The sequence below is a fragment of the Octopus sinensis genome, linkage group LG2 (assembly GCF_006345805.1).
Source record: "Octopus sinensis linkage group LG2, ASM634580v1, whole genome shotgun sequence".
Taxonomy (NCBI): domain Eukaryota; kingdom Metazoa; phylum Mollusca; class Cephalopoda; order Octopoda; family Octopodidae; genus Octopus; species Octopus sinensis.
The window spans coordinates 11623386-11645684 of NC_042998.1; the positions used below are offsets into that span (position 1 = coordinate 11623386).

General features: G+C 37.2%; 1 protein-coding gene across 2 annotated transcripts in view; it reads left to right on the forward strand.

The window, feature by feature from the left end:
• The window catches only part of LOC115232414 (catenin alpha-like), a 107544-nt gene that overhangs the window by 72702 nt on the left and 12543 nt on the right, over positions 1-22299 (forward strand). For both annotated transcript variants that reach the window (XM_029802275.2, XM_029802276.2), the window contains 7 exons: positions 4196-4288; positions 5990-6146; positions 8652-8852; positions 11354-11502; positions 16909-16969; positions 19420-19645; positions 21954-22059. In XM_029802275.2, the coding sequence (XP_029658135.1) occupies positions 4196-4288; positions 5990-6146; positions 8652-8852; positions 11354-11502; positions 16909-16969; positions 19420-19645; positions 21954-22059 (993 nt within the window). The remainder of the gene's footprint in view (positions 1-4195; positions 4289-5989; positions 6147-8651; positions 8853-11353; positions 11503-16908; positions 16970-19419; positions 19646-21953; positions 22060-22299) is intronic.

A 22299-nucleotide genomic window follows, 5' to 3' on the forward strand; every position in this document is an offset into this window, starting at 1 on the left:
GGTGGATGTAATGAATGGTGGATAAGGGTCAAGGTGGGTGACCAATAATGCATATATGGTAGGAGAGAATAGAAAATAACTGACAGTGCAAAAAAAAAAAAGGTGGTGAGTGAAGCGCTACAGAAAAAGTAATGATGGTACACTAGATAGGGGTAGGGCAAGAGAGAGAGAAGAGAAAGATGATATATGGTTGTGGGTGATCGATGTAAAAGATTTGGAGGAAACAGTGTTAAGAATGAAAGATGGATAACAAGTGAACCAGTTCCAAGTAGTAAGAATGGTGTGTGTTATTGGAGGAAAACTGGTCTGTTCTGCAGTTATATCATTTAATTATGGCAACAGAATTCTGCAGTTAGAGAGATGGTGGATAGTGGGAATGTCTTGAGGAGTCATTTGTGTGTGTGTTACTGTTTTCTTGCCTTCTCATCACATTACAGTTGTAAACAAGTGTCTTATTTGCAATCATCTGTAAAAATGTCTGGTCATGAGGAAGTGTTATTTTACTTGGAGACAGGTGAAAGCTGGCAACTAGAAGGGTATCTGGCTGTAGAAAATCTACCTCAGCAATATCCATCTGAGTCATGTGAGCATGGAAAAACAGACATTAAAATGATGATAGTGATTGTTTTCAATGAATGGTATTAGATAATGCATGTAACCAAGACTACAATATGTCTTTCTGTTTGGAAAAGAGACACATTGGTCATAGCTACTGCCTTTGACCGTAAGTCTCCTTATTCTGGATTTACCTAGGATTAAATGAAGTTGGCAACAATACAACTCACTTATTTTGGAGTTGAGGTGATAAAACATTTGTGGTACTGCATTCTCAAAAATTTAAGAAAATCTAGTTTCCACTTGTATTTGATATTTAAATTGACATTAAAATAAAAAACACTTTCCGATACTGAAGCAAACAAAATTTTATTACTGTTATTATAGTAATTATTTCTAAGTGTTCCTCCACTATTATTCTAACGGATGTTTTCATAGAGTTGCTTGGCCATAATCACCATGTTAATAGATACAAGGAACTCTTGGGTTAAAGTGGGGCAGTTGAGATTGTATAATTGATATATGCTAAATATTTCCTGTCTGCTAAAGTGTATATGAATGAGGCTTGATTCTTGTTGCATAATTTTCTCTTTGGTAGTCACTTAAAAGCTGCAATTAGTTTAGACGCCCTCACCCTTTACTCATTTTCTGCTTCTTCAGTCTTCTCTTTCACAGTGAACAAACCTTTGATTGAAGATATTTTAGCTGTAATCATCTTGTATTTTTAGGGGTAACTAGGGAGACTTGACTTCTATTTCTAGCTGGTTGAACAATCACATAGACTCCTTTAACTTGTTGGCTTGAGTATAATTTAATATTGGAGATACAGCTGAATTTGCAAGATTTTGATGTGCGTACCTGTGCGCACACACAGACCTTTAGTGCTGTGTATTTTAAAATATTTTTTTAGTTTTCTATTTTACAAAAAACCTCAGCAAATCAAACTATTATGGTGTTAAGGGTACTGAGTGAGGGGTTCAGTTTGAATTCTGTGAGGCTTCTGTGACAATTTAGATAAGCTGTACTTTGTGTTTAGAAATCCTTTGAGATCAGTGTAGTAGGAATAGGCTTTGAATTTGTTCTCGGTTAAGATATTAATAATTTTCAGATGGCTCAGGCCAGTTCACTGTAAATAGGTATACCATGGGTTTGTACAACTCCCTACTGTATAACCAGCTTTCAGCGCTTGCAAACCATGGCTCATCTTAGGAAAAGAAAGATGTGTTAAGATGAGTTGACCTTTATTTATTACCTGTCTTATCATGGGGAACTTTGAAAATATATTTTTCAACCATGGGTAATATCAAGAAATGAGACATACATCCAATATATATATAGTTTAACTTTTATCAAAATTGTATAATGAATTGTAATTTTAGAAAAATTATATCTTTAAAATATAATAAATAAAACAAACTTCTCATTTGTATATTTGCATTAAATGTTATTTTTCTAAATATTATCAACATAAACATAATCTACTCTTATCAGAAACCTGTCTCTACAATATTTGATCTCCTCTTATTACTACTGTCATTTACACCTCTACTTTTGAGTCTCTCTCTCACTGTGTGTGTATGTGCGTCAGCATACTCTTTACTCTTTTACTTGTTTCAGTCATTTGACTGTGGCCATGCTGGAGCACCGCCTTTAGTCAAGCAACTTGACCCTGGGACTTATTCTTTGTAAGCCCAGTACTTATTCTATCGGTCTCTTATGCTGAACCGCTAAGTTACGGGGACTTAAACACACCAGCATCGGTTGTCAAGCAATGCTAGAGGGACAGACACACAAACACATACACACATATATATATATACATATATACGACAGGCTTCTTTCAGTTTCCGTCTACCAAATCCACTCACAAGGCATTGGTCGGCCCGGGGCTATAGCAGAAGACACTTGTCCAAGATGCCACGCAATGGGACTGAACCCAGAACCATGTGGTTGCTACCACGTGTGTAGCATTCCTTACTCATTGCCTGCCACCTAACCAAGCATGCAGACTCGGGCATCTTTATAGAAACTGTCTTTTACTCTCTCTCTCTCTCTCTCTCCACCTTTCTAGACAATGTAAAGTATAACTGGAGAGCTCAATCAACCAACATTTGTTGCAGCTATTATTAATTAGATGATGGATTAAATGCTTTGTTCAGAGCATTTCTGATAGCAGTGATAGCACACATTACCAATTAAATTTTCTTTCCTTCACTAAATTACTGTAGGGATATATATTTTTAACCTTTTGCTGATGAAAGCCAACTGCTTGACCATATTTATGAGAAACAACACAATAACATTGTTATATGAAATTCTTTTGAGAATCTCTTTTTCTTTCTCTCTCCCTACCTCAAACAACACCTAATTATCTTCCTAACATAAAAATGGTGGTATGATCCATCAGCCCAGTTTTTTTTTTTTTATAAGGATTAATATTTCAATAAAGTATTGTAAATTTTTCATCCCTCTCCCTGTTTTTTTTATTATTTTGTTTTATGCATTTTTATACATTTAAGTAAGTTTTCTAATTCATTCTCTATAATAATTTTTCCCACTACTGTTGAATCTATATTTATTCCTTGTGTGCATTAGTTAGAGATTTATTCACTCACTTCTGATACACACACACTCATTAACTCATTAACCCTTTCATTACCAACCCAGCTGAAACCGGCTCTGGCTCTGAGTACAAATGTCTTGTTTTCATAAGTTTTGAATTAAAATCTTCTTCCAAACCTTGGCCACAATTTATGTTCCTAAAATTAGCTGAATGATAACTAAGTTATTTTACCAAATTCTTTGTTATATTTAACCCTTTAGCATTCAGATTATTCTGTCAAATGTAAAGCTTATGTATTCACACCATGTAAAATTAATCTTGCATCATTTCATGGCTTTGAGATTTCAATGATGTGATTGTTTATTTTTAAAAATGACACAATAAGATAGCTATGAATGACCATATCTGACTAGTTTGAGCATAAAATAGGTAGAATATTTTGGCTGGATATGGCCGGTTTAAACACTAAAGGGTTAAAGTAATTGAAAGGAACATAGAGTATATCAAAATAAATACAGTAACAAAAGGGTTAATCTTCATTCATTTTATTTTCACATTTCTTATACTTCAAACCATCATTCAGTCATTTTACCATATCATCTACATTCATTTGTTTCATGAAGCAGCAGTCATTTTCATTCTTTACTTAATCATTCTTTCTTTCTCAGTCATGTTTATTTCTCATCCATTTTCTTCATTAGTTAGAATCATCAATTCATTAATTTCCCTTTATATCAATCACATTTGTTTGCTCAGTCTTTTGTTACATTATTCATTAATTCACTCATTATCATGTTATGTTAGCTCAGTCTTTCATTCTTTCATTCATTATCCATCATATTCAATCATGGTTACTTATCTATTCACTTACTTTATCAGTTCTTTTCATTCATTTGTTACATCTATTGCAAGTGGTCAGTGACTTGTTTCCTACCACCTCCTTCATTGTTACATCTATCTCTGTTACAATCTTCCACTTTCTCAATATATCTTGGTCTCTGTCTTTCCAATCCAGGTGACTAATTTTCCATCATCATGTGTATCATACTCATTCAATTTACCATGTCTTGTCTTTAGGTAGCTAATCTTGCCTGTTCAATGTCCAGCAATGAAGAAGGTGTCAAGATGGTTCGTATTGCTGCAGCTGAAATAGAAAGTCTCTGCCCCCAAGTAAGTATTATTAATTAATCAGCCTTTTTTACTCTTGTTGAGTAGCTCTGATCAGTTGTGGTTGAGTATACCTATGACATGGAGGTAACTAAATGAAGAAATCTTCAATGAGTATTGAAGCTAAGGTCATGGTTTCTTTATTCTTGGGGCATGCTGTCCAAAGATTTACTTACATCTCCAAGCAGTAGCTGTTATATTAAAAGGAGTAAAACAAGTTGAAAGATATATTTTTTCTCAGCATGGGGCTTTCTCCGTCCGGGTTGCGGATCCGTGGAATAAGCTGCCGGACGAGATAGTGAAGATGCCGACGACCGCTCGGTTCAAAGTCTCCCTTGACCACAAGTGGCCTGAACTCTTTACATGAACACCACCCTGTACATAACTCCATGTCCCCCTACATGGCCTTGCTTTTTTAGCCAAAAAATTAACTAACTAACATTGAACAGTATATATATAAAGGATAAAATCCTTTTAAGAGCAGAAAAATTTGCTGGCAACCAGCTATGATTGCTGGCAAAATTTTTATGCTTTTGAAAAGATTTTATCCTTTATATATTCTGTTCAGTATTTTACATGTTGAAAAAAAAAATTTTTTCTACTTGTTCTACAATACATTTCAACGCTCCAAAAACAAACCACATTAGAATGACTGGAGACGTGACTTTAAAAGTGGATGAAGCTTGAACATCTTTCTTCATAAGCTTTTTTGATCATGGATGGACCTGGTGCTAAACAACAATCAACCTTATCTTAATTATCAATAAACAGTATGTGTGGAGGAAGGCTTTGTTTTTTTTTTTTTGTAACAAAGCGTATTTTTCATTTTTTTATTATTTTTTTTTATTTAAGGTGGCAAGCTGGCAGAATTGTTAGCACACTTAGTAGAAAGTGTAGTGGTATTTCACCCATTTTTACTTTGAGTTCAAATTCCACTGGGTTGGCTTTGCTTTTCATCCTTTCAGAGTCAATAAAATAAGTACCAGTTGAGCACTGGGATTTAATTAACTTTGCTCTTCCCCAAAACTGCTGGCCTTGTGCCAAAATTTGAAACCATTATTATGTTATTTACCAGGTCAGCCTTGATTGAGCATACTTGTTATTAAAGGTATTCTAATCATGACCATCCCCCCTTTATTTTTTTTTACATGTAGGATTTCATTATCTAACATTTATTTTTTAAGGTAGCAGGTTGTGAAGAAATTTAGTGCTATTGATAGTCAGTCAAGCAACAGCATAGGGGTTTTGTTGTGTAGGTGGGGCTGCCTTCACAGTGCTATAAATGCCTAGGCAAAGTAATGCTCTTGGACCTTAGTATTTATTTGACAAACCAGTGCATTCATAGATTAACATTGAGCCTCGTGAACTTTGATACCTTCCTCCACCTGCTTAGTAACTGCTCAAACAGACCTCTGAACAAAAGTATTCTAGCCATGATCACATCACTCTTTTCCCCAAGTACAATATTCCTAGAGTCACATTATTCATTGTACCTGCCTTTCCCTAGAAAGTAAGGTGTGATTTGAAAAGCTGATGAGTTTAATGGTCAGGTAGAGGACCCTTCATTGGCTTGTCCTCATTATTGCTTATACTAAATGTTATGGATGATTGATACTCATTAAATATTGTGTGATTAATGGTTTCCTGAAATGTTTTAGATTAGTTAACGGTTTTGTTAATGTTATGCTCCTGTTGATGTTATAGGTAATCAATGCTGCCAGAATCTTGGCCGCTCGTTCACATTCCAAAGTAGCCCAAGAAAACATGGCAACATTTAAAGAAGCATGGGTGAAGCAAGTACAACTCCTTACTGAAGCTGTAGATGATATTACCACTATTGATGACTTCTTAGCTGTGTCAGGTAATTAACTGAAGTGGTTTTTGTATTTTGTTTTGTTACTTCATATATTGTCTGAATATGTGTGTTGATGTGTGATTGTGTGTGCGTAGGTGTGTGATTGTAGGTGTGTGTTTTGTGTGGATGTAATTTTTTTAGTGTGTCTGTGGGCAACACTCCTAATTCAAAACTTATTAGGATTAAGGACAACAGCCATAGTCTTTGTTTTAGCATTTTTAGTCTTGAAGGTAACAAGCTGAGATTAATGTTCATTTTGAAACTTTTATTTTATGCATTAATGATGGGTGGAATAAAGATGGGCAATGAGAATGTTCCAGAGGGTTACACTATTGGTGGGGAAACATTGGAGTTTTGGTATTTCATATATGATCTCATTCACTTAAATCCTTAAAAATGTTTTAGCCCGAAGGCCGCGGCCATGCTGGGGCACCACCGCTGGAAAAAATATGGAACGCTTCACGAATTTGCATGTCACAGTAAGGACTACCTTATCCAATATATCCTTCCTTTCTTTCTGTTTGAATATGGTTGTGTAGGTTGAGGGAGGCATAGCTGCTATATTCAGTAAGTTGAATTGGCTCATCCAGATTCAGTGTCTGTGGTTTCTGCCAGGATCAACTTCTTTTCTTCTTTCCGGGATTATTAGTTTAAATAAGCTGAGTACATTACTTATGACTCTACCACTACTACCATCACCACCAAAATGCAAAAAATCAATGCTTAGTGTAGATGAAATATTGATTTGTTTTGCTAGTAACCAAACATGCATATTTCACTAAATGTAATGTCGGTTTATTACCAAATGATTGATGTTTAATTATAAAAGATGTAGTATAATTAAAACAGTTTTTAATAGCATTCATATTGGTTAAACAGATGTTGCGAATGGATCATTGCGCATATGTCTTCCATTGGTGCTGCTTGTTTTTTATTCTTGTTGAGCACAGTCTGTAGACTGGATATTAATTCTTTATTAAAGATATTAAGCTTTATTATACTTGATTTTAATGACTCAGTGGAGAAAGGTTAATGTCCTTGAGCTTTTGTGAAACTTCTCAGATATGTTGTGGGGGAAAAAGGAAAACAGAAACCAATTTGTAGCTTGCTGAAGCAAGAAGCAGTGGACTTGAGATGAAATTTCCCTCTGACCATAGATCTAATCTGAATGTTTGAAACAGTGGTCTCTGCTAAAGGCACCAAAAAGAGCTTGGTGGCAGCATTATTTTGATAGAATTTTGTGGGAGGGGTTTAGTCAGTTATATCAATTCCAATTCTTGACTGGTACTGGAAAACTCTTTACATTGAAATTGCATTCTGCCTCATCAAACTTTCTCTCTCTCCAGAGTCAACAGCATGAAGTAGAAGTCTTTGTACTGGGGTTGATGTAATTGACTCTCACTTGAACAAGTCATGCAATGAATTTTAGGTGATCAATTAACTGCTTCCCCAAAATTTCTGGTCATTTGCCTCTATTAAAATCTATTATTAAATGCACTAAATTGGCAGAATCATTAGTACATTGGACAAATGAGATGAGACTTCAGGAGGATTTGAATTCAGAACATAGAGCCAGTTAATGATTCTGTCCATTCTTCTGTGGCTGCTTGAAGAAGATTAACAGAATTGTTAGTGTCAGACAAAATGTTTTGTTGTAGTGTTTTTGCAGTATTTATATTCTGGTTTCAAATCATGTCAAGGACAGTTTTGTTTTGCATCACTCCGAGGTTCATAAAATAAAGTACCAGTGAAGTATTGGGGTTAGTGTAATTGAATAATACCCTTTCTCTAAAAATTGTCCATAGGCGCAGGAGTGGCTGTGTGGTAAGTAGCTTGTTTACCAACCACACGGTTCCGGGTTCAATCCTACTGCGTGGCACCTTGGGCAAGTGTCTTCTACTATAGCCTCGGGCCGACCAAAGCCTTGTGAGTGGATTTGGTAGACGGAAACTGAAAGAAGCCCGTCGTATATATGTATATATATATATATATATATATATATATATATATATGCGTTTGTGTGTCTGTGTTTGTCCCCCTAGCATTGCTTGACAACCGATGCTGGTGTGTTTACGTCCCCGTCACTTAGCGGTTCGGCAAAAGAGACCGATAGAATAAGTACTGGGCTTACAAAAGAATAAGTCCCGGGGTCGAGTTGCTCGACTAAAGGCGGTGCTCCAGCATGGCCACAGTCAAATGACTGAAACAAGTAAAAGAGTACCTAATTTGAAATCTATTCTAATTACATAAAATAATGTGCTGAGCTGACAGAATCATTAACATCCCAGACTAAATGCAGCCTAGCGTTTTTATCTGTCTTATATGTTCTGATTTTAAATATCACCAAGGTTGACTCTGTATTTGGTCCTTTAATTTCAATAAACAAGCTTACTGGTTGAGCAGTGGGGTCGTTGCGAGCAACTAACCTCTCCCAGCAAAATTTCAGGCCTTGTGCCTATACTAGAAAGGATTGTTACAAAATGAAATTCTTATTTTTAATTTCTCTTTCAGAAAACCATATCTTAGAAGATGTGAACAAATGTGTTATTGCATTACAAGACAAAGATGCTGATACCTTAGATAGAACGGCTGGTGCCATTCGAGGGCGAGCAGCTCGTGTAAACAATGTTGTGATTGCAGAAATGGACAACTATGAACCTGGGCGTTATGTTGAAAATGTAATGTCATATGTTAAATTGTTAAGAGACCAAGGTTAGTTACATTTTACATATATGTACACACATAATACACGAACAGACGTATATAGACTGATACATGCTCATATATGCATGCATACACATAATCCCGTGTGTGTGTGTGTGTGTATATATATATATATAATATTAATTCGAGACAAAACCACTATTTTGCAAAACAAACAAGGAAAGACTTAATCAATACATAAAAATTTTTAATATAAAGAAATAAACCGCCACTACAATCGTTTCATGTCTTCAATGACATTCGTCAGGTGGATTTTCGATCTCCTAATTTACTATAAAATTGGATTTAATCCTAAATCTGATTTTTTCCCTGTAAATTTGGATTTATTCCCTAATATTTATTATTATTTACTATAAAATTGGATTTAATCCTAAATCTGATTTTTTCCCTGTAAATTTGGATTTATTCCCTAATATTTATTATTATTTACTATAAAATTGGATTTAATCCTAAATCTGATTTTTTCCCTGTAAATTTGGATTTATTCCCTAATATTTATTATTATATATATATATATATATGCATTCATTCAAATACAAATCATTTTCCTGCTTTAATGGACTAGAGGGCCATCATGATCTGATTCAGTTCTTATTCAGACTTACTATCTTCTAAGACTGGTCAGATATCATTTCTTTCTTTTTTTTTTCTGGCATAGCTTCTATGGTTGGATGCCTGTGTTGTCTTGCAAACAACTTGCACATGCAAGTGCTACCAGTTAAAAGCTCCGTATACCGGAATTTAGCAAGTGTATCGGCTCATCAGGAGAGAATGCGCGCCATTTCGGGCCCTACCTCTCGACGGCATCAATGCGCACCGGCCCCCCCTCACTGATATGAGGTCCCGCTTGCTAGATCAGCTGGTTATGCTTACATACACACATGGACTTTTACTTTCCAACTACCAAATCCACTCACAAGGCTTTGGGTAAATATCTTCTATCACCCCAAACCAACCAAAGTGCCATGCAGTGGGACTGAACCTGGGACCATCACCACACAACCATGTTATTGCCAGTCACATTTTAGAGTGTGCTTTAAAAAAGTGATATAATTCAAGATAGCATTTAAGGTACTGAAGCAAACTCTCATTGCCTTAGTTTTTAATTTTTTTTTTATGGTACTTATTCTTTACCATGATTATATCCATTATAAAATTAATGGAGAAGCATTTGTTTCCATGGTTTTTGTTATTAAAGATGCTCATTTCCATAAAGTTCACTGTGTGTGTATGCATGGTTTCTAAAACACTACCTTTATGTCAAGGTATGTTTTGGTATATTCAGACAGTTCTTCTGTAAAACTGTGTATCACCAATCAGTGCAGTTCTTTGTCATCTCCTTCATGAGCTGCATCTTCAGGCCTGTTTGCATCACTCCATCCTAAATCTTCCTTTGTCTCCTTCTTCTGTAGGTTCCACTAACAGAAGTGCTCAGCAGCTATCATTCTCCATGAGCAACACATGCCTTTATTAGTGCAGCTTCTTCTCTTACCACATCTGATTCCTCTTATACCCCATTTTACTCTTAGTTCATATTTACTCAAAGTTTCGTGCATACTAACATTACACATGTATCGGCTTGCTCACTTCATTTCTTTCTAGTTTTTGCAGGTCTTTTGTATTCAAAAGCAATATCTGACTACCATGTAACATCTCAATTCTAGCACAAATGTTGCACACGTTGACCTTCACTCTGGAGGAAAAAGCTTTTGTTGCCTGCAATGGTAGTAACTCTTTACTCTTTTACTTGTTTCAGTCAGTTGACTGCGGCCAAGCTGGAGCATCGCCTTTAGTCGAGCAACTCGACCCCGGGACTTATTCTATTGTAAGCCCAGTACTTATTCTATCGGTCTCTTTTGCCGAACTGCTAAGTGACGGGGACATAAACACACCAGCATCGGTTGTCAAGCAATGCTTGGGGGACAAACACAAACACACACGCACACACATATATATACTTATATACGACGGACTTCTTTCAGTTTCCGTCTACCAAATCCACTCACAAGGCATTGGTCCGCCCGAGGCTATAGTAGAAGACACTTGCCCAAGATGCCACGCAGTGGGGCTGAACCCGGAACCATGTGGCTGGTAAGCAAGCTACTTACCACACAGCCACTCCTGAACATTTTTTAACTTGTCCTTACCTTGGTTACTTTATTTTCTGAAGAATCACCTCCACTGCTAATTATGTCTCATAGATAACAGAAGCTATCAACTATGTCTAGTGAGCCATCTGGGCATTAAAAAGAAATCCAGTACATTGCAATTTTAGCTGGAACAAAAATTTAAACAAAAACAGCAAACAAAAATTAGCCAACATAGTACTTGTCTAGAGAATTGTCAGTCTGTCTAATTTCTGCTATTCTCATTGCAATCATATTAAATTTCATTTTTTTTTTATTAAAGACAATTGTTTAAAATTTTTTTCTTTAATTAAATTTCTGCTTGTCATATTACATTGAACATATTTGTGTGTGTCATTGTAGTGATGCCAAATTTTGCTCAGAAAGTTGAAGTAGCTGTGAATTCTCTGAATTCCTCATCGAAAGAAATTGATGAAAATGAGTTCATTGATGCCAGTCGCCTTGTTTATGATGGTGTTCGTGATATTCGGCAGTCTGTGTTACTCAGCAGAGTAAGTTTTTTCACTTATATATCTACAAACACCCTACTATCTTTTACTTGTTTCAGTCATTAGACTGCAGCCATGCTGGGGCACCGCCTTGAATTTTTAGTCGAGTGAATCGACCCCATTACTTATTTTTTCAAGCCTGGTACTTATTCTATCGATCTTTTTTGCCGAACCGCTAAGTTACGGGGACGTAAACTAACCAACACCAGTTGTCGAGCGGTGGTGGGGGACAAACAGAGACACAAGGACACACACAAATAGAGATATATATATATATATATATATATATATATATATCGAAATCGATCAATCGAAATTGCAGATGTGTTACCAGTGCCGGTGGCATGTCGAAACTCTACTTGTGAAGACCCGTTGAGGCAAGTGAGGATCAGAATCGAAATCGATCAATGGAAATTGATCAATGGAAATTGCAGATGTGTTACCAGTGCCGGTGGCATATAAGAGAACCTTCCGTTTCGCGACCGTTGCCAGCACCGCCCCGTTTCGTGTCCGTTGCCAGCCTCGCCTGGCCCTCGTGCCGGTGGCACATAAAAAGCACCATCTGTTCGTGGCCGTTTGCCAGCTCTGTCTGGCACCTGTGCAGGTGGCACGTAAAAAGCACCCACTACACTCTCGGAGTGGTTGGCGTTAGGAAGGGCATCCAGCCGTAGAAACACTGCCAGATTTGACTGGGCCTGATGAAGCCTTCTGGCTTCACAGACCCCAGTAGAACCGTCCAACCCATGCTAGCATGGAAAACGGACGCTAAACGATGATGATGATGATGATATATATATATATATATATATATATATATACGACAGGCTTCTTTCAGTTTCCGTCTACCAAATCCACTCACAAGGCTTTGGTCGGCCCGAGGCTATAGTAGAAAGACACTTGCCCAAGGTGCCACGCAGTGGGACTGAACCCGGAACCATGTGGTTGGGAAGCAAGCTTCTTACCACACAGCCACTCCTGTGCCTATATAATCATTATTTTAATGTTCTCTTTTCCATGCTTGCATAGGTCAGACTCTCAATTGTTTCCAGGCAAGGTAATATTTCCCTATAGTCAGACATGTTCTTGCAAAATATTAGAAGTGACACTGCTTGTATAGCAGTGACAACCATTTTGCAATTATATGATGTCAAGACAAGGGGACACAAACATACACACATGCATACGTACACACATGGACTTTTACTTTCCAATTACCAAATCCACTCACAAGGCTTTGGGTAAATATCTTCTATCACCCCAAACCAACGTGCCATGCAGTGGGACTGAACCTGGGACCATCACCACACAACAATGCCTGTGTCTAATTCTCAGGTAGAATCTATGACACAGTGTGTGACAAAGCTGTACCTTTTCAGTTAAAAGTGCAATCCATCTGATGGACTTTGTAGTCTCTGAATTTTTCTCACAAGATATGTTAACCCAAAGTTATAAAAAATGTCATTTGCTCAAGATTCCACATAATGGCATTGAACCTAGGATCTCATGATTGTGGAAGGAACTTTTTAGCTGCTTAGCCATGTACCCTGTTGTCACATGTTCAGATGAAATTTATCACTTCCAATATATAACAGTGGAAACACGTCTGGCCCTGAGGAAATATTACCTTACTTGGAGAGCGGTGAAAGTTGGTGACAGGAAGGGCATCTGATTGTAAAAAACCTACCTTTGTGTATTCTGTATTACTCATGAAAGCATGGGAAAGTGGATGTTAAAATGATGAACAAACATTGATGTATATATATGTGTGAGTGTGTGTATATATGTCTGGCTTTGTGCAAGTGATATCTACCAAATTCACTGCTACTGAATGAATGGAAGTAGGTGTCATGCTGGTGACAGTATATGGAATTGTGTGTGTGTCATCGTGAACTTCACATATAAATAAATGGAAATAAAACTTTTAAAACAAATCATTCAAACATTAGAACTAGATGGCAATATAAAAGTTTCTGGTTCAGTCCTTTGTTTATCTCAAAAGCATCACCTGGACTGGAAATGACTGGTGACAGTGAAAGTGTTGACCACATACCTAAAGATGAGGAAATAGTTTGTAAAGCAGACCACACTTCATTTAATAAATTGTATGTGTATGTGTGCATGTGGAGGTGCAGTGGCCCAGTGGTTAGGACAGCAGACTCGCAGTTGTAGGATTGCAGTTTCGACTCCCAGACCGGATGTTGTGTTTATTGAACGAAAGCACCTAAAGCTCCACGAGGCTCTGGCAGTGGGTGTTGGCGAACACTGCTGTACTCTTCCACCACAACTTTCTCTCACTCTTTCTTCCTGTTTCTGTTGTACATGTATTTCGAAGGGCCAGCCTTGTCACACTCTGTCACGCTGAATTTCCTCTGAGAACTACGTTACGGGTACGTGAGTCTGTGGAGTGCTCAGCCACTTGCACGTTAATTACATGGGCAGGCTGTTCCATTGATCAGATCAACTGGAACCCTTGTTGCCATAACCAGTGGAGTACCATCTTTGTGTGTGTGTGTATGTATATATGTGTATATGTGTGTGTATGCATATGTGTGTGTGTGTGTGTGTAATGAAAAATGGGTCTTTATCAAAATGTTGGTGAAGGGGAAAAACTCCAACCGAAAAGGGAACTCCATGTGAAGAAGGTTCTTCTGTTTGGTGAGATTGCAAAGGAGTCATTCACTTTGAGTTTCTACCAACTAATGCAACAATCAATGTTTAAATCTATTGTTAGCAATTAGTGTTTGAACGTCTCTGAAGAAAAAATAGGTCTGCTTTAGTGAATTGAGAGAGTGGTGTTTCATCAGAAAAATGCAAGACCCCATACTGCAAAGATTATGTCAGAAAATCGAGGAACTTGGCTTAGAGAAAATTGCTCATCTACCTTATTCCCCAGACTGTGTTCCTTCAGATTACCTTTTGTTCCATAGTTTACAGAATCATTTGGATGGATTAACTCGTGAAACAACTGAGCAAGTTGAAACTGACATGTCAAAGCTCTCTTCAAAATTGAGAGTTTTCCATTAATGGGATTAATAAACTTATAAGTAGATTGAAAGCTGTCATAGATAATCGTGGAAGCTATATTGACTATTGTTTCATTAAAATGAAAATGTTGATCACTTGTTTTCCTTATTTAAAATCCGAACAATACTTATGAGATTACCTGAAGCAGCAAAATCATCACAAAAACTGCTACTCAATTTTATATTCCAGTTTCTTGGGCAGTTGTGATCATGAACAGGAATGTGAAGCTTACGTGTGTGTGTGTGGTGTGTGTGTGTGTAATGAAAAATGGGTCTTTATCAAAATGTTGGTGAAGGGGAAAAACTCCAACCGAAAAGGGAACTCCATGTGAAGAAGGTTCTTCTGTTTGGTGAGATTGCAAAGGAGTCATTCACTTTGAGTTTCTACCAACTAATGCAACAATCAATGTTTAAATCTATTGTTAGCAATTAGTGTTTGAACGTCTCTGAAGAAAAAATAGGTCTGCTTTAGTGAATTGAGAGAGTGGTGTTTCATCAGAAAAATGCAAGACCCCATACTGCAAAGATTATGTCAGAAAATCGAGGAACTTGGCTTAGAGAAAATTGCTCATCTACCTTATTCCCCAGACTGTGTTCCTTCAGATTACCTTTTGTTCCATAGTTTACAGAATCATTTGGATGGATTAACTCGTGAAACAACTGAGCAAGTTGAAACTGACATGTCAAAGCTCTCTTCAAAATTGAGAGTTTTCCATTAATGGGATTAATAAACTTATAAGTAGATTGAAAGCTGTCATAGATAATCGTGGAAGCTATATTGACTATTGTTTCATTAAAATGAAAATGTTGATCACTTGTTTTCCTTATTTAAAATCCGAACAATACTTATGAGATTACCTGAAGCAGCAAAATCATCACAAAAACTGCTACTCAATTTTATATTCCAGTTTCTTGGGCAGTTGTGATCATGAACAGGAATGTGAAGCTTACGTGTGTGTGTGTGTGGTGTGTGTGTGTGTGTGTATATATATATATATATATATGAGAGAGAGAGAGATCATCATCGTCATTTAACGTCTGCTTTCCATGCTGGCATGGGTTGGACGGTTTGACCAAGGACTGGTGAGCCAGAAAGCTGCACCAGGCTCAATCTGATCTGGCAAAGTTTCTACAGCTGGATGCCCTTCCTAATGCCAACACCCACAAGGGTGTAGTGGGTGCTTTTACATGCCACTGGCATGGGGGCCAGTCAGGCGGTTCTGGCAACGACCATGCTCAAAAGGTGTTTTTTATGTGCTATCTGCACGGGAGCCAGTCAGGCGGCAACGACCACGCTTGACTGTTTTTCATGTGTCACCAGCACATGTACCAGTAAGGCCATGCTGGCAATGATCATGTTCGAATGGTGCTTTTTATGTTCCACCAGCATAAGAGCCAATCCATGGCCCTGGCAACAATCATGCTTGGATGTGCTTTCAACCTTCCACTGGTATGAGTGCCAATCAGGCAGAACTGTCATTGGCCATGTCAGCGAATTTGATTTCATTTGCCTCAATAGGTCTTCGCGAGCAAAGTTTATTGTCTAATGAATGAAGGGTATTCATAAGTGGGCTGGTTACACCCACTAGCATAGGCCACAGGCTATGGTCTCACTTGGCTTGTCGGGTCTTCTCAAACACAGCATATCTCCAAAGGTCTCGGTCACTATTCATTGCCTCGGTAAGGCCCAATGTTCAAAGGTTGTGCTTCACCACCTCATCCCAAGTTTTCCTGGGTCTACCTCTTCCACAGGTTCCCTCAACTGCTAGGGTGTAACCCTTTTTCGCACAGCTGTCCTCATTCATTTGCAACACATGACCATACCAGCACAGTCGTCTCTCTTGCACACCACATCTGATGCTTCTTAAATCTGAATTTTCTCTGAGGGTGCTTACTGTCATGTATACACACTGACATTACACATCCAGAGGAGCATACAGGCTTCATTCCTTGCAAGCTTACTGCCTATGTTTTGCTGCCAGGTAGTATGGCTGTTCATACACATGCATCATACAGTCTACCTTTTACTCTGAGTGACCCTAATTTGTCACCAGCAGAGGTAGGAGCTCTCTGAACCTTACCCAGGCTATTTTTATTCTAGTAGCTACACTTTCAGAGCATCCACCCCCGCTCCTGACTTATTCCCCTAGGTAACAGAAGCTATCAACTACTTGTAGTTTTTCTCCCTGGAATGTGACAGAAGCTGTTCTTTCACACTTTCAGTGTTTATAGCCCCTACAAAAACTATCTTCCCAGAGCATAGGATTTACCAGTTTGGCTGTTTAAAATTTGTAAATTTTTTTGTTTTCACTAAGTTTTTATTTACATCAAAGAAAATAAGACAAAATGACAATTCTTTTCATGTCCTTCTTTTACAATCATTTAGAATCCTGAAGAAATCGATTCTGATACTGAAATTGAATTTGAAGATGATACCAAGAGTAAATGTAAGATTTGAAATATTGTTCTATTTTATCTTTTTCTTTTTGTGTATGTGTGGTATGTATTTTTTTCTTTTATCAGTCTTTTTATTTCAGTTCTTTTACTGTATATGCCAACATATAAGACAATTGAGGGTATAAAACCTAGGAGCTTTGGTTAGTCAAGGTCTGTTATGTATCTGTATCAGTTTGTGCATGCCTAAATAAGGCTTTTGATGGAAATCTAGCAGTTGTTTGTGCATGCAAGTCTCCTTCTCTATGCCACCATGTTGTCCAAGAGACAACATGGCTAACACAACTTGGTACTGGCATTGTCACAGGTGTCGTTATCATTATGCAAAGAGCCAGGGTATATATTGTCAGACATCCTGACATTTTAATAGTTGAATCAGTCTACAACATTTGATTGGTATGTTTTGACTCCCAAAGGAATGAAAGGCAAATTGGCCTTGGCAATATTTGAACTCAGTGCACAAAGAGTTGGAATAGATACTGGGAAATATTTTGTCTAATGCATTGCCAATTCCCTGCCTTTATATGTCAGTAATTAGTAAGGTAGGGTTAACTTATCACCATCACAAGAATTTTGGTTCACATTTTATACCTGGAGTACAACTCTCAATTATTTTTTAAAATTAAAAGCACATTTTAAAATTAGGCACAGGAGTGGCTGTGTGGTAAGTAGCTTGCTAACCAGCCACATGGTTCCAGGTTCAGTCCCACTGCGTGGCATCTTGGGCAAGTGTCTTCTACTATAGCCCCGGGCCGACCAATGCCTTGTGAGTGGATTTGGTAGACGGAAACTGAAAGAAGCCTGTCGTATATATGTATATATATATAAGCGTGTGTGTATGTATGTGTGTGTCTGTGTTTGTTTCCCTAGCATTGCTTGACAACCGATGCGGTTCGGCAAAAAGAGACCGATAGAATAAGTACTGGGCTTACAAAAAGAATAAGTCCCGGGGTTGAGTTGCTCGACTAAAGGCGGTGCTCCAGCATGGCCGCAGTCAAAAGACTGAAACAAGTAAAAGAGTAAAGAGTACATGCTATATACAGACATACATGGTAAAAAGTTATCCTCTAATGCTTTGGTCAGGAGGAAGGCCTTATGCCCTTACTCATGTGAGATTCAACATGATTGTTCTTTAACAACTCAAAATTGTTGGAGGCAGAGAGGGAATTCCAGTGTGCATATGTTCTAAGTAGTACAGAGATTGGGAGTAAGGAGATGGTCACAGTATGGGTTACAAGAGGGGGAGAGCTGAGGATGAGTAAGGGAGAAGCTAAGTGGAGATTAAAATGTTACTCTGTTTTCTCAGTAAGCTTTTGTTTGCATATGCTTCGTTCCCTTCTTTATCCCTCTATTTATTCCGGTTTTTGTTTGTTTTGCAAGATGTTTTTGCATATTTTTTTTTTTTGTTTGTCTTTTGTTGTTAGCTGGTGTTGGTTTGTAATATGATATGACCTTGGTCAGCTCATATCATGCTGGTAACTAAGCAACAAAGAATATGTAGTGTTGATCTTTTTTGTGGACATTTCCCAAGAGTTAATACCTGAAATATGTGATGTTCTCTTCATTAAATAGGAAATACAGTGTGAGAGATTTAATCTTGAATGAACTTAATGACTACAAAGGAGTTAGTTGCCTTGTTAGATTTTTGTTTGTTAATATAATTTCGTGTGTAGTAGTAAATCTTGTTAGCTGTTGCTTTTTTTTTTTTTTTTACAACTAGCTACAGATGGCTTTTTATATAAACTCTAAAATCAATTCTTTCTTCAGATGTTTTATTTTTTAGTTTTCTTTAAGATAGGCAGATTGTAAGTTCTTACTTCTTTTGAAGAATACAATTATCAGCATAGAAATATGGGCATTTTATTTTATTTTATTTTAAATTTTTTTTGTTTGCTGTAGTTTTTGGTCCAAACTGGAAATAAATGAAAAGCAATAAATGAAACAGTTATCTTTCTAGCGTAGGAAAGACCTTTGGCTACATGTATCCTCAACCTGTTAGATATGGCAACCAAATTTCCATCAAATCAAGCCCTACCATTTTAAAAAGGGAAATTTGGTTCTGTAGTTTCAAGATATGGCTGAAAATAAAATTGGTTGGTCACAAATGGATTGTCTTTAATCATAGGTTTGTTGCATCTTGGGTTCAACAAGAAGAACAGCAGTCAATGTAACAGGAAACTCTATGTGGTTGTTTAATCTACTGAAAATAACAACCAATATCTTGTAAAAGGACTAGGTTATGTAATCATAGTCACTGTTAAACAGACAGGATGGTCACAGTTGTAATGCTTCCACTTTTAAGCCTCCTTAATCAACATTGACCTTTACTAAACCAAGAACTTATGCTTTCAGACATGGATTAGGTTATTGCATTTTGTCAAAAGCATTTTATTTTTGTTTAGTTTAATTTAACTTTTGCTTTTTTAATTCAAACATTTTACAGCAAGTTTCATAACAGAACAAGATTATAACAGCAAGAGTGACCGAGCTATAATGAGGGATCTTCCAGAGGCTGAAAGGGTCAAAATTGAACAACAGGTTGATGACTTCCGTAAAGCAAAAGCAAAATTAGACCGAGAAGTGGCAAAATGGGATGACAGTGGCAATGATATTATTGTTCTTGCTAAACAGATGTGTATGATTATGATGGAAATGACAGATTTTACCAGGTAAGTCTTTTGCCAAGTGCCAATTAAACAAATTCTTTTTTTTCTTGTTCGTAATTTCATTTTGCAATCATCTTTTGATAACAGAGCGAGTGAGAGAGACAAAATAAACTAGCAAAAAAAATTATTGGATAATTCCAGATCCCGGATTTCTGGCTCTGCTTTGCATAAATGCTTTGCCTTCATCAGTGGAATATATGCAAATAGCACATAAATGTAAATATATATACCCTTAATTATAATTTTGATAATAATTATTACCTATTAGGTTTTTATTCCCATGCTGGCCACATGATTTGATCGGTATTTTAAATAACGATCTTATCCTTATTTAAATATATTTATATTATATATATATATATATATATATATATATATATATATATATATATATTATTTATTTATATATATTAATGTGTGTGTATGCATGTATATATGCGAGATAATAGATTCACTTAATAGGGAAACTAATAAACTGAAGGTATCTCACATCACAATAGAGATGTTATGGTTTCTCTTTTGACACTTAATACTGGAATAGTGTAAGAGATGAGAAATTGCTCCGGGCTCATATTAGGCAAGAAGTTGAATGTTTTTTTTTATCCATGACACTGCATGGACCCTAAGTAAGGCATGTGTAAAATTTGAATGAAACCAGTTTGGTAGTTCTCAAGTTTTTTTGTAGGCTCTTACAGCCTCATCCAGCCGTCACAATTCAGATTTATTCCTAACTCCAGCTGCTGTAATCAACTCATCGAGTTTCTTGAGGACGTTACCCAAATCACTGATCGCGGATCCTGGGTGGATGTTGTTTACCTGGACTTTGCTAAGGCTTTTAACTCTGTGCCACACAAAAGACTTATGGTGAAGCTTTCTGCGTTGGGTGTAAGAGACGAACTCTATAACTGGTTGAAGTCCTTTATTTTCAGCCGAAAAGAGGTTGTCACAGTTCTAGGACAGCACTCTTCGCCCTATGAGATGACATCTGGTGTACCACAGGGATCTGTTCTTGGCCCCCTTTTATTTGTTGCATATGTTAATGACATAGATGCCAACTTAAAGAATGCCACAGTGCTGAAATATGCAGATGACATCAAGCTGTACCTCGAAATAAAGAGGTCAAATCCTGTACACTATAGATCTCTATTGCAAGCAGACCTGGACACAATGCAGCAGTGGATCATGGACTGGCAACTCAAGCTGGCTGTGGACAAATGTACCACCATGCATTTTGGGAGGAGAAACCCAGTGTCCACCTACTCCCTCCACAACACTAGTCTCAAAAAGTCTTCATGTGAACGTGACCTGGGTGTTATTGTCGACAGTGATTTGCGTTGGACAAAACACATCGCTAAAATTGTCAAGAAGGCTGAGGGTGTCTTAGCATCACTCACCAAATCCTTTGTGAGCTGCTCTCCGGCTATCTATCTGCGGTTTTATATAGCTATGGTAAGACCTCACCTGGAATTTGCATCACCGGTCTGGAACCCCTATCTTGGCCAGGATATCAATCGTCTGGAAGCTGTTCAGCGACGTGCAACCAAAAGAATACCCTCCATCAGGCATTTGCCATATCCTGAACGCCTTACTTCCCTGGGCATGGACACATTGAAACTCTGACGTCTGGCAGCTGACTTGGCAGACACCCATAAAATTATCAACCATCGTACAAACAATAACTCTGAGCACCTTTTCAAACTCCACTCATCTAACACCCATGGACATATTTACAAAGTAAGAAAACAGCACAGCTCCCATGACTTCAGGAAACATTTTTTCACGCTGAGAGTTGCTGAAGCATGGAACAAACTGCTGGCATCAGTTGTTAGTTGTCGGAGCACTGCATCCTTCAAAACTTCCATGCTTCCTGAGATTCCCCAACACTACACCTGATTTTCTCCCCTCCATACACACACAAGCAGGTATCTGACTCATACATTGTTCGCTTTCCAGACATTTCTACATTACTGCATGTACTTTATATGCACTTTCTGACAAGTTGTGGTGCACCTGAGCACTGTATACAATAATTTCATTATTATTATTATTACAAACCTACCTCATCAGTTAATTAATCAAATAATAATAATAATATATAACAATATTTATATATGTACATATATAGTAGTAATAGGGATTTAAAAACATCACACAGCCAATTGCATGGCTAACAAGAATAATTGATAGGGGTTAGGGTAAACCTTAGCATAACACAGGAAAATGTATATAAATGAAACAAAAAAAAAATAATGAACCATGGCTGCATGTAATAAAGTAAATGTAATTAACATTCTCATTAAATAATACCCAGGGGGCGTGGACCTTTGAAAAGCACAATGGATGTTATTAGTGCTGCCAAGAAAATTTCCGAAGCTGGAACACAAATGGATAAAATGGCAAAAACTATTGCAGATCAGGTATTGTATTATGAAATAAATTTTTTGTATCTTTTTTTTTTTTTTGCTTCTTTATAATGTAATTCTTGTGTGAATTTTGTTACTATTATAGGTTGAATGTTGTCACCGTTAAACCTCTTCATATTGTGGTGTTGGATGTGGCATGTTGTTTTGTACTGAATGTTGTTTAGTCCCTGCTCCAATCTGAGAGGCCTCTAATTAAATGCACTCTGATTGTGACAATCCTCTTTTTTTTTTCTT